A 12,099-nucleotide genomic window follows, 5' to 3' on the forward strand; every position below is an offset into this window, starting at 1 on the left:
CCCACTGCAAGCTCCACCTCCCGGGTTCATGCCATTCTTCTGCCTCTGCCTCCCGAGTAGCTGGGACTACCGGTGTCCACCACCACGCCCAGCTAATTTTTTGTGTTTTTAGTAGAGACGAGGTTTCACCATGTTAGCCAGGATGGTCTCGATCTCCTGACCTCGTGATCCGCCTGCCATGGCCTCCCAAAGTGTTGGGATTACAGGCGTGAGCCACCGAGTTTATGTTCTCTTGAGGAATAATTTTTTTTTTTTTTTTTGTCAGTGTGGTTTTCTCTGGGACATGGAGCCTATTTCATTTTTTACTCATTCAAAAAACTTTTCATAAAAAAAGTATGAAAGTTTTTTTGCAGAAAAAATAAATCATACAGCCAAGCACAAAGACAAAACATTGAGTTCACCTGTATTCACATTATTCAGCAGTAACCAGTATTAACACCTGGGTGAACAAAACGCCAAATGTTCTGCCTTTGTGTGTCTGGATAGATATGTTCTTTGGTTCTCCCTGTGTGTTTGTTTTCTTTTCAATGAGAACCCATCATATTCTTTTCTTTTTTAACTAGAGTTGACCACCAGAATTGCCTGTAAAGTTTAAAAAATATAAATATAAATATATGCCTGAACTCTCCTGCATTCTTTGGGTCTGGATCTTAAGTATGCATATTTTTAATAATCTTTTTTTTTTTGAGACGGAGTTTTCGATCTTGTTGCCCAGGCTGGAGTGCAGTGGTGTGATCTTGGCTCACCGCAACCTTTGCCTCGTGGGGTTCAAGCAATTCTCCTGCCTCAGCTTCCTGAGTAGCTGGGATTACAGATGCCTGCCACCATGCCAGCTAATTTTTGTATTTTTTGTAGAGACAGGGTCTCACCATGTTGGCCAGGCTGATCTCGAACTCCTGACCTCAGGTGATCCGCCCGCCTCAGCCTCCCAAGGTGCTGGGATTACAGGTGTGAGCCACTGCGCCTGGCGTGTATATTTTGAAAAATCTTTATTGGTTATTCCTGGTTAAGAACCACTGCCAGAATAACACTATTTAATTTCCTTCTTTTCACTCTTGTCAAGGTTTTTAATGGTTTCATAACACAGTCCAGACTAGAGAGTAAGACAAGTAAGGAACGCACATAGCAAATTCAACCGGGTGCCAAAAAAAAAAATAAAGCAAATCACATTTTGGTGAATTTTTTTTTTTTTTTTTTTTGGAGACAGAGTCTTGCTCTGTTAACCAGGCTAGAGTACAGTGGCGCAATCTCAGCTCACTGCAACCTCCGCCTCCCAGGTTCAAGTAATTCTCCTGCCTCAGCCTCCAGAGTAGCTGGGATTACAGGCGCCTGCCACCATGCCTGGCTGATTTTTATGTTTTTAGTAGAGACAGGGTTTCACTCTGTTGGCCAGCTGGTCTCGAACTCCTGATCTCAGGTGATCCACTCGTCTTTCCCCAAAGTGCTGGGATTACAGGCGTGAGCCACCGCACCTGGCGCAGTGCAGTATTTTAAAAACTCAAGTGCAAAAAATTCATGAAGAACGAAATACTGAAATTTTAAATGAAGGCAAGATCCAACCTGGTGCTAGCGCAGTTCAGCTGCACTAACTCGCCCTGGTCCTAGCCCTGGATTTACAGTTTCAGTGGCTATCAGGCTTCTCATTATTGATGTATTGGGGCTGGATTATTCTTTGTCATGGAAGGCTGTCCTGTGCCTTGCAGGAGGTTTGGCAGCACACTACAGATTCCTATAGCACCGCTGTCCCCTCACAGTTGTGACAACCAACCGTGTGTCCAGACATGACCAAATGAGGGGCAAAATCATCCAAGTTGAGAATGATGGTGGTATATGGGTACATTGAAATTTATTGACTTTGTCTTGCATGATGATGTCTGCTCTAAAACAGTAAACATTGGATTTACTCAGTCACTTAATCAGCCTGTAGCTCAGCTGATTCATTTGGAGGTAGTAGCTCTGAGCCTGTCTTTGTGATGGTGGCTCTTTGAGGTGAATGAGTCATCAGCTCTGAGCTTTTTTGAGGTGGCAGGTTAGGGTTATGACAGAAATTCCTCATCTTTAATAGTGTATTTCTGGCTGGGCACAGTGGCTCACACCTGTAATCCCAGCACTTTGGGAGGCCGAGACAGGAGGTTGGCTTGAGCCTGGGAGTTAGAAAACAGCCTGGGCAATAGAGGGAGACCTTATCTCTACCTCTCCACCAAAAAAAAAAAAAAAAAAAAAAAAGGCCGGACATGGTGGTGCGTGCCTGTGGTCCTGGTATTCAGGAGGCTGAGGTGGGAGGATTACTTGAGCCCAGAGGGTTGAGGCTGCAGTGAGCTGTGATCATGCCATTTCACTCCAGCCTGGGCAACAGAGTGAGACCCTGTCTCAAAAAAAAAAAAAAAAAAAAAAGTGTATTTCAGTCAACTGCAGCCCATTCCTAATATCCATTAATAGTATGAATGCCCATATGTGGTGAGGTTTTAACTGCATTTGGAAAGAAAATTGGCGTTCTTGGTGACTCAACGTTTAATTTTTGTATTAATCTTTTCTGTAATACAGGCTGGAGTTCTTGTCGGGAAATGGCCTTAGCTGTGGATTACTCATGGGAAAGGGAAGCCTATTTTCCCTGCCTTGGTGTCTCATTTATTGGCTGGGATGCTATAAATGACCCGGGAGCTTTATAGGATGTGAGACACCCACCCAGCGGCCCAAGTGAGGGCCCTTTGTATTTGGAGATCTTAATTCCTCTCCCAGTAGTGACCTGTGCTTGTTCTGAAGTCACTTCTGACCTTGTGTGGAGCTGTTCTGCCCTCCCTCCCTCCATAAGGGGACCAGTGGTTTTACCCCAGGGCAAAAAGAGTCATAACCTGCCTCTGTGGATGCCACATCTGTTTTTGTTTTCCCCTGGTATTTTTTAAGTAAGAAGAAATGTGTGTAGGTTAAAGGGCCTATGGGGAGGAGGTTAGAGATAAACACTGTACAACGTGAAACTCTTCCATATGGGGAATGTGAGGATGTTTGAAGACCGGACCTAAGACAGGCATCATCCAAACACAGCCCCTGGTCAGTTTCAGTGCCTTAAGGATGTATGTGCATGACCATTTGGTGTGCAAATAAGACTTTGTTTGACAATGAAAAGAAGCAGTTTCAGCACCAATGACTATTTCCTCTCCTTCCTGGAACATTTTAGTAGGAAAGGTGGGAAAGTATTAATTTAAGAGAGAAATAAAGATACGTGGGTGGAGGCATTGAACCTGTGGCCTGTGATGTTGGTCAGGTTATCATAGTTGTCTTCCAGTTCATTCATTGTCAGATGGTCCCCTGAGCCACAAGTGGGGCCTTTGTGAACCTCTGGCCGTCTGTGGGTCTCTTTTTGCCTTGCTTGGGAGTTGTTTCACCTGGAATACAAAATCCCGTGGCTCTGTGTTATCCCATGTTTGAAATATTAGTGGAAGCGTTTTGACTTTTGTAGACATGAAATCAGATTACTTTACAAAATCCAGAAGTTCATGGAGGATGCCCTCAGTACAGCTTTTCATTTAAACCCGTGGTTACTGAAACTTGCCAACCACAGTAATTACTTTGTCAAAGGTCTTGTTATTGCACCTAATGTTAAATAACGATTTGGTCCAGGTGCTGAGGAATGCGGACAGAAATGAAGACACATGTTCGTGGCTAGAACGTAAATTATAGAATTGAAAAAAAAGTTCTCGATTTAGTCTCTCCAATAGAGAACCTTTCTGTAAATCTTTTCTTTATAATTTTAGAGTTAAATTCTTTATAATTAAAAGCACTCGGCAAATAATGATTCATTTAAACCGGAGTTCTGATTCATTACTCTAATTATTGTTACCATGCAGTGCCCTTTGGCCTGGAAGTGAAACTCGTGTGCTCCTGACACCAGAGGTTAACAGAGCAGGAAGCCAGAGCACTGTGTCCCCACAGTGACCAGAATAATTTAGTAATTGTCTAATTACCTGAGGAGTCTAATGCTACTACTAAAAATAGTATTAAAAAATTAAATGAAAGTCATTTTCTTGTTTCTTGTAACCCATCTGTTCTCTATTTTGGGCAATCGGGTGTCATGGGTGTAAAGTGTGACTCATTTTAAAGGCTCAGATCACTTCTCTCCCGTTGGATGAATATGTTTTTAATAGAATGTAGAATCTGGTAACTCCATACACATTTCTAGCCTCCATGATTCAGTTAGCTGTGGATTCAATAAGACTGTTGTAGGTGACCATTTGTCTAAATCTGTGATTTAAAATCTGAAACTGATGTTGATTTCATAGTTATTTCTTTTTGAAAATGAAAACAAAATTCATGTCAATTGAGGACTCTCCACCACCACCTTGGGAATATTAAGTTATTAATTTGTTTAATTGTTCAGCAAATATCTGTTGCATACCAGATAGTGCCCTGGGTACTAGAATACAGTGATGAGTAACTCACTCAGGTGAGCCTTCTGTTTCTGTGGTCTAGTGAGAGGGAACCGTCAGGTAAATAGGTAAATAGGCCAATTCAGACAATGAAGAGAGTAACACACGGTGTTGCTGAAATGTGACTTGCAATGGGAAGGCAAGCGGAATGCCATGAACTGGGGGCCCCAGGGAGAGCCTCTTTGAGGAGGTAAAGTTGAATTGAGGCCTGAATGATGAGACTGAGCAAGCCAGCCCTGCAGTGAGCTGGGGGATGGGGTTCCAGGCAGAGGGCATGGCCAGTGCAGAGGCCTTCAGGCAGGAAGAAGCTTGGCAGTGCCCAAAGAACAGAAAGGCCAGCATGGCTGGAGTGGAGGGAACAGGAGGAAGATGACATGAGGAACAGCTGGAGATGCAGGCAGGTGTTGATCAGATGCAAGGGCATTTGGCTTGTATTGAACAATGAGCCGTAGATTGTTAAGTGCCTTTCCTTACCCCCGCAGTAATCTTAATTTTCATTATATTCTAAAGCAGTAGAACCCTTTCTTCAAAGGAAGCCTAGGTAGGGGCCAGGCACGGTAGCTCACACCTGTAATCCCAGCACTTCGGGAGGCTGAGGTGGGCGGATCGCTTGAGGTCAGGAGTTTGAGACCAGCATGGCCAACATGGTGAAACCCCGTCTCTACTGAAAATACAAGAGTTAGCAGGGCTTGGTGACGGGTGCCTGTAATGTCAGCTACTCAGGAGGCTGAGGCAGGAGAATCACTTGAACCCAGGAGGGGGAGATTGCAGTGAGCTGAGATCACACCACTGCACTCCAGCCTGGGTGACAGAGTGGTCTCAAAAAAAAAAAAAAAGATTTGGAGAGTCAAAAATGATTTGGAGAGACAAAAAAAAAAAATGATTTTTTTTGTCCCCCCCCCCAAAAAAAAAAGAAAAATAGGTGGCACCTGATGTGTGGCACAGGAACGGAGCTGCAGACGGCATTTCCCATCCTGCTGCAGTTGGTGGTGCTGAGTGGGTTTCTCAGGATTCCTGGGGCTCAGTGTGGAGCATGGATTGAAAACCACCTCTAGCTCACTCCTCTCATTGACAGGAAATGCTCAGAGAACAGGCGTCGCTTGCTGCAGGTCTCCTAGCTGCTTACCACCCATCCAAGAATAAGGCTCAGCTTTGGTTACCCTTCAGTGCTCTTTTTACCGTGTTGCTCAAAACCATTTTTCCAGGACTTAACCCATTCCTGGCCCTCCAGAGGCTGAGCTGTGTTGCCAGTTGTAAAGGAAGGGATGGAGAAGGCCTGTGTGTGCCATGGAGCTGCCTCTCAGGCAAGAGCCAGGGTCTAAAGTCAGCCTGCAAGGTAAAACTTGAGCACAGTTACCATTACTCCTGAAAGTCTGGCTTCAGTGGAGGGCCAGGTGCCATTTTGCAGTGAGTCCCATCCAGCCAAGGTTTCCTCCAGCTGTTCCTGACGCCTCGCTGGACTGCCCTGGGTTGCTTGTTGTTGATGGTTGTTACTTGCATAGGGTACCCGATGAGGTTGTTGCCTTCTGTTGTAAACCAAGAAGATTGTGAGCTTAAACAATGGTTCTAAGCTGAGGATGATTTTGGCCTCCAGTGGACATTTGGTGACATCTCTTGTCACAACTAGGGGAGTGCTGCTGGCATCCAGCGCATCTGGTGACTGGAGGACAGGGATGCTGCTGAACACCCTATAATGTCCCCCAACATAGGTGTACCCAAGTGGGGAAGCCCTGCTCTGAACTACCGGGATCCCTTTCAGTGCAGTGGGGTCCTCATTCTGTCAAAAGCCCCTGACACCAGAGATCGAGACCGTCCTGGCTAACACGGTGAAACCCCATCTCTACTAAAAATACAAAAAATTAACCGGGTGTGGTGGCAGGTGCCTGTATTCCCAGCTACTCGGGAGGCTGAGGCAGGAGAATGGCTTGAACCCGGGAGGTGGAGCTTGCAGTGAGCCGAGATCGCGCCACTGCACTCCAGCCTGGGTGACACAGCGAGACTGTCTCAAAAAGAAAAAAATAAATAAAAAGCCCCTGACACCACCCCAGGGAAGATAGATTCACTCAGTCTGCAGGTAGAATCATTTTCGTTCATTAAATTGTAATTTTTTCCTCTGTTTATTTTTAATTTTTTTTTTGCCAAGCATAAATGACAAACGCTGAAAATTGCATGCCATTTATTTGCAATATCATTGTAGATATACCTAAGAGTTCTGTGTGTTGGAACAGTAGAAGAAAAGCAATAGCTGCACGGCTATTCTTCCACACTCTCCAAATCATTCCTGCCTCTGGTCATCTTCTTTATTCATTTCTCCTTCCTGTAGCAATCCCAGGACCCACCTGCTCAGAAGGGCCCGACGCTCACCACCAAGGTCCGGCGGACCATGAGTAGCCGCGTGCACGAAGCCGTGAAGGCCATCGCGCTCTGCCACAACGTGACTCCTGTGTACGAGTCCAACGGTGTGACCGACCAGGCTGAGGCCGAGAAGCAGTACGAAGACTCCTGCCGCGTGTACCAGGCATCCAGCCCCGATGAGGTAAACCTGGGCAGGTGCGGCAAGGCCTGGGGAGGCCCTGCTTGTTTTCTCTGTGCTGGAATTAGGCGTTTTCTAAGGAAACCATGTGTCAGAGCAGACAGGAGCCAGGATGGTGCGGGGCTGCTGGGAGACACATTTTCAAATACAAGAAAGAACTGCTCTTCCTCTAAAAAGAATAGCCTTGGACTTGAGGTATAGCCTGAATTAGGAAAGTTAGAGATTTTGTTTTATAACTCAAAAGGCCAGCATAACAGGGGTACGAGGTCCCATTTAAACCACACTCTTTAAAAAAGATGTAAATAATTAAGATCTTAATTAAGATAAACACATTTCTTACAATCTACCCATTTAAAGTATGATTTTTTAATTTTATTTTATTTTTCCCCGAGATACAGTTTCACTCTGTTGCCCAGACTGGAGTGCAGTGGCATGATCTCGGCCCACTGCAACCTCTGCCTCCGGGGTTCGAGCGATTCTCCTGCCTCAGCCTCCTGAGTAGCTGGGATTACAGGCACCCACCACCTCACCCGGCTAATTTTTTGTATTTTTAATAGAGGTGGGGTTTCACCATGTTGGCCAGGCTGGTCTTGAACTCCTGACCTCAGTTGATCCACTTGCCTTGGCCTCCCAAAGTGTTGGGATTACAGGTGTGAGCCACTGCGTTGGTCAGTATGTCTTCTTAGTATAGTTAGTATATTTGGGGATTTTTTTTTTTTTTTACAACCATCATCACAATCAAATTAGGATATTTTTATCACCACAAAGGAAATTCTGTACCCACTTTCCTGCTATACCCCCTTCTCTTCCTCATTCCTCCAGCCCTAAAGCACCCACTAATCTACTTTCTACCTCTATAGATTTGCCTATGACAGACACTGCAAACAACTGGAACCATACAATAGGTGGCCTCTTGTGATCGGCCTCTTTTACTTAATGTTTTCAAGATTCATCCGTGCATATTCATGCATCAATGCTTCATTCCTTTTTATAACTGAATAATAATCTGTTTATGGATATATTACATTTTATTTATCTGTTCATCAATTAATGCATGTTTGGGTTTTTTTTGTCTATTATAGATAATGCTTCTATGAACAGTTGTGTACAAGTATTTGAGTGAGTGTAGATTTCTGTTTCTCTTGGGTATATGCCTATAGGAGTGGGTTGGCAGCGTCCTATGGTGACTCTATAGTTAACCTTTTGAGGAACCGTCTGTTTTCTAAAAGTGGCTGCACTGTTTTATGTATCTACCAGCAATGTATGACAGTTTCCATTTCTCCACATCTTGGTCAATACTTGTTACTGTCAGTTCTTTGGATTCTGGACGTCCTAGTTGGTGTGGAGCGGTATCTCATTGTGGTTTTGATTTGTGTTTTCCCGATGGCTCCTAATGTTGAACATCTTTTTGTGTACTTATTGGCCATTTGTAGATCTTCTTTGGAAAAATGTCTATCCATATCCTTTACCTGTTTTTACTTGGTCTATTTGTCTTTTTGTTGAGGTGTTGTTTGTTTGTTTGTTTTTGTTTTGCTCTGTCGCCCAGGCTGGAGTGCAGTGGCACGATCTTCCCGGCTCCATCTCCCAGAGTGCTGGGATTTTAGGTGTGAGCCACAGCCCCTGGCCACCTTTCAATATCTTTTAATTTACTTTTTAAAATGTGAATTTTCCTATAGATACAGTTTGTATCCTCCTTTTTTCACTTACTATTTTATCATTTCTGTTTTCCAATCATCTTGAATATTATTAAAAACATTCTTTAAGAATTGCTACCTGTGCATGTGCCCATTATAATATCTTAACTATTCTCATAATTGGAACTTCTCATATTGTAGGAACTTAGGTTATTTCTAATTTTTAGCAATGATATTTATAAGTATTTTGCAGTGAACATCCTTACACCTTATAATTCTAGAAGTGGCGTGATTGGGTTTATGAATTCAAGAGATACTTTTGAGTAGACTATCACTGCGAGGACAGTGCTGAACAAGACAGCAGCCCCAGGCCCCTGGGGAGGAGGCTTGTGTGACACGGTATATAGTGTGTGACTCACTTCCGGGATCCAGCTCCACACTCGGGCAGTTACTTAGGCTTGCTGTGCCTCCAGATCTGTGCCATGGAACCCCCACAGTGGGGCTGTTGTGAGGCCCCGAGTAGGCAGTCATATATCTTGTGGGTCAAATTGAATGAGTATTTTTTTTTTTTTGAGGTGGAGTCTCGCTCTGTCACCCAGGCTGGAGGGCAGTGGCCGGATCTCAGCTCACTGCAAGCTCCGCCTCCCGGGTTTACGCCATTCTCCTGCCTCAGCCTCCCGAGTAGCTGGGACTACAGGCGCCCGCCACCTCACCCAGCTAGTTTTTCTGTATTTTTTTTTAGTAGAGATGGGGTTTCATAGTGTTAGCCAGGATGGTCTCGATCTCCTGACCTCGTGATCTGCCCGTCTCGGCCTCCCAAAGTGCTGGGATTACAGGCTTGAGCCACCGCGCCCGGCCGAGTATTTTTTTTTAGAGATGGGGTCTCACTATGTTGCCCAGGCTGGAATAGTACAGCGGCTCTTGACAGGTGCGATCGTGGCTCACTGCAGCCTTGAACTCCTGGGTACGAGCCATCCTCCCACCTCAGCCTCCTGAGTAGCCAGGACTACAGGCATGCGCCACCATGCCCGGCTTTAAATGAGTGTAAGGCTCATGGTAACTATGGCCAGAGTGCTTCCCAGAATTTTTTTTTTTTTTTTAACCATTTAACTCTTCTACCAACATTGGGAGGAATCCCAATTATTTTTTAAATTCATTTTAGGAAGAATGGGGCTCCTAAAGTTCCGGACTAATTTGCAAGTATCGGTGAGCCTGCGGTTCCCGGCAGTTGGGGGATGGCACAATGAAAATCTTTTCCAAAGTTCACAAATGAAATGACACTTGAGTGTCACCTTCCCTGTCCCGGTGCTGCTTTCTCCCTTTTTTAGGTGGCGGGATTTGTCACCTGGGAGACTCCTCCTTCCAGTCTGCAGGGTGTTTGTGGAACAGCTCAAGCTATAAAACCCAGTTCATCTGTGACTGTTGACATTTGAACCAGGCTTTTTAGGAGTGAAAAATGTTGCACCCCCTGGCCAGCTTCTGAGGTGGGAATTGTGTGCAGAAAGACAGAGGGGGAGGGAGGGTAGGTTTGGGTGATTGTCCTAATCTACTTGGACATGTGCCGTAGTAAGTGACCAGGTTTGTCATCATTTCTTCTTTCTGTGGCTTGGCAGGTTTAGTCTTTTTTTCCCATTGGGAATGATACTGTGGGATAACGATGTCAGAGAGGGCCATATTTTTGGTAGCTATGGACTGGGAACCAGTAACCTGTGGGTATTTGATGGAATTCAAATTTATTTTATTTTATTTGAGCTCCTGACCTCAGTGATCCTTCGGCCTCCCAAAGTGCTAGGAATACAGGCATGAGCCACCGTGCCAAGCCTTTTTTTTTTTTTCTTGCTCTGTCGCCCAGGTTGGAGTGCAGTGGTGTGATCTCAGCTCACTGCAACCTCCACCTTCTGGGTCCAAACGATTCTCATACCTCAGCTTCCCAAGTAGCTGGGATTACAGACGTGCGCCACCATTCCTGCCTAATTTTTGTATTTTTAGTAGAGACAGGGTTTTCACCATGTTGGCCAGCCTGGTCTCAAACTCCTGACCTTAAGCGATCTGCCTGCCTTGGCCTCCTAAAGTACTGGGATTACAGGCGTAACCACCGTGCCCGGCGGAATTCAAATTTGAGCAAGCTCCAGATGCTGACAATCTGAGAAGCAAGCCCTGCCTGAGGTCCCTGATGCTCATGTTGGCATCTCTGGAGGCTTTAATGCCTGTCGCCCGCTCCTCTGTTCCCACTGGGCTTGGATGTATTTGTTTTAGGGCTGTGCAAAGATTTTTCCGTGAGGGTAAATCTGTCATGGAATACTTTGTGCTTCTCGGCCCCTTTTTCTCATGGTACTTTATCTCTTCTGTGGATGAATTGCACTTGAATTCAGATTGGTCTTGTTTTTCTAAGATTCTGAATCATGATTGAGATTAAAAAAAGAACTACTTTTCCTTTGGTCTTTGGTGTCTTCAGAGGCCAGTGTTACCTTTTTGCGGTGTGTGTGTGTTTTGTTTTTTTTTTTTTTGATACGGAGACTTGCTCTGTCGCCAAGTCTGGACTGCAGTGGTGAGATCTCAGCTCACTGCAAGCTCCGCCTTCCGGGTTCACGCCATTCTCCTGCCTCAGCCTCCCCAGTAGCTGGGACTACAGGCACCCGCCACCTCGCCCGGCTAATGTTTTTGTATTTTTAGTAGAGACGGGGTTTGACTGTTTTAGCCAGGATGGTCTCGATTTCCTGACCTCATGATCCGCCCGCCTTGGCCTCATAAAGTGCTGGGATTACAGGCATGAGCCCTTGCACCCAGCCTTGCTGTGTATGTGTGTTTTTTGTTTGTTTTTTAACAACTTTTATTATTTTGTATTGCATAGTTATTTTATGGCTATAGTAGAACACTTGAATGCATTATCAGAAAAGTAAAAAGTAACCCATAATCTTACTAAAGGTATAGTCATTGTTAATGTCTTCCTGATCAGCCTTCGAAACTACTGCCAAATACAAATAGGTTTATCTAAATGCCTCATGAGGCTCAAAGGAGGCTAAATCTAGTTCAAGTGAAATCTTTCAGAAAGTCGTACTGTTTCCAAGTCCCTGTAGGATTCCACATAGACTTGGCTGGCTCTAGAATCGTGCCTTTGAAATTCAATATCAATAAAACATTGCTAGTCTAGGCAAGGTCAGTTTATGGAAGACGTATAGAAACCAGTATGCATTTTACTTGGGAGCTGCTGGAGTAATTTCTACCAGTTGGCATAGGATTCATTTCCTGTAACAGAAAGCAGGATTTCCTAAATTGGTTTCCTGTGTACATTCCAGTTTGGGAACCTTGAAGTGTCTTTATTCAGCTATTGATTACAGCCTGGGGGCGCTGGGCCCTCCCTGCCACCGTACAGTAACTCACCGGGGAAATGAAATAGATACAGTCGGACCTGGAGGAGCGCTGCTTAGATGCTGGAGCCAGCAGGCCTCGGCCCTGACAACATCCCACCATTTCCAGGATGTTCCACAGCGTTGAGAGTGGGGTGTGT

At 45.0% G+C, this 12,099-nt stretch overlaps 1 protein-coding gene across 1 annotated transcript in view; it reads left to right on the forward strand.

Moving 5' to 3' along the window:
• The window catches only part of ATP9A (ATPase phospholipid transporting 9A (putative)), a 169,251-nt gene that overhangs the window by 101,761 nt on the left and 55,391 nt on the right, over nucleotides 1-12,099 (forward strand). Inside the window, exon 14 of the mRNA XM_073005782.1 lies at nucleotides 6,748-6,960. Within this exon, the coding sequence (XP_072861883.1) occupies nucleotides 6,748-6,960 (213 nt within the window). The remainder of the gene's footprint in view (nucleotides 1-6,747; nucleotides 6,961-12,099) is intronic.

The sequence above is a fragment of the Chlorocebus sabaeus genome, chromosome 2 (assembly GCF_047675955.1).
Source record: "Chlorocebus sabaeus isolate Y175 chromosome 2, mChlSab1.0.hap1, whole genome shotgun sequence".
NCBI classification, from domain to species: domain Eukaryota; kingdom Metazoa; phylum Chordata; class Mammalia; order Primates; family Cercopithecidae; genus Chlorocebus; species Chlorocebus sabaeus.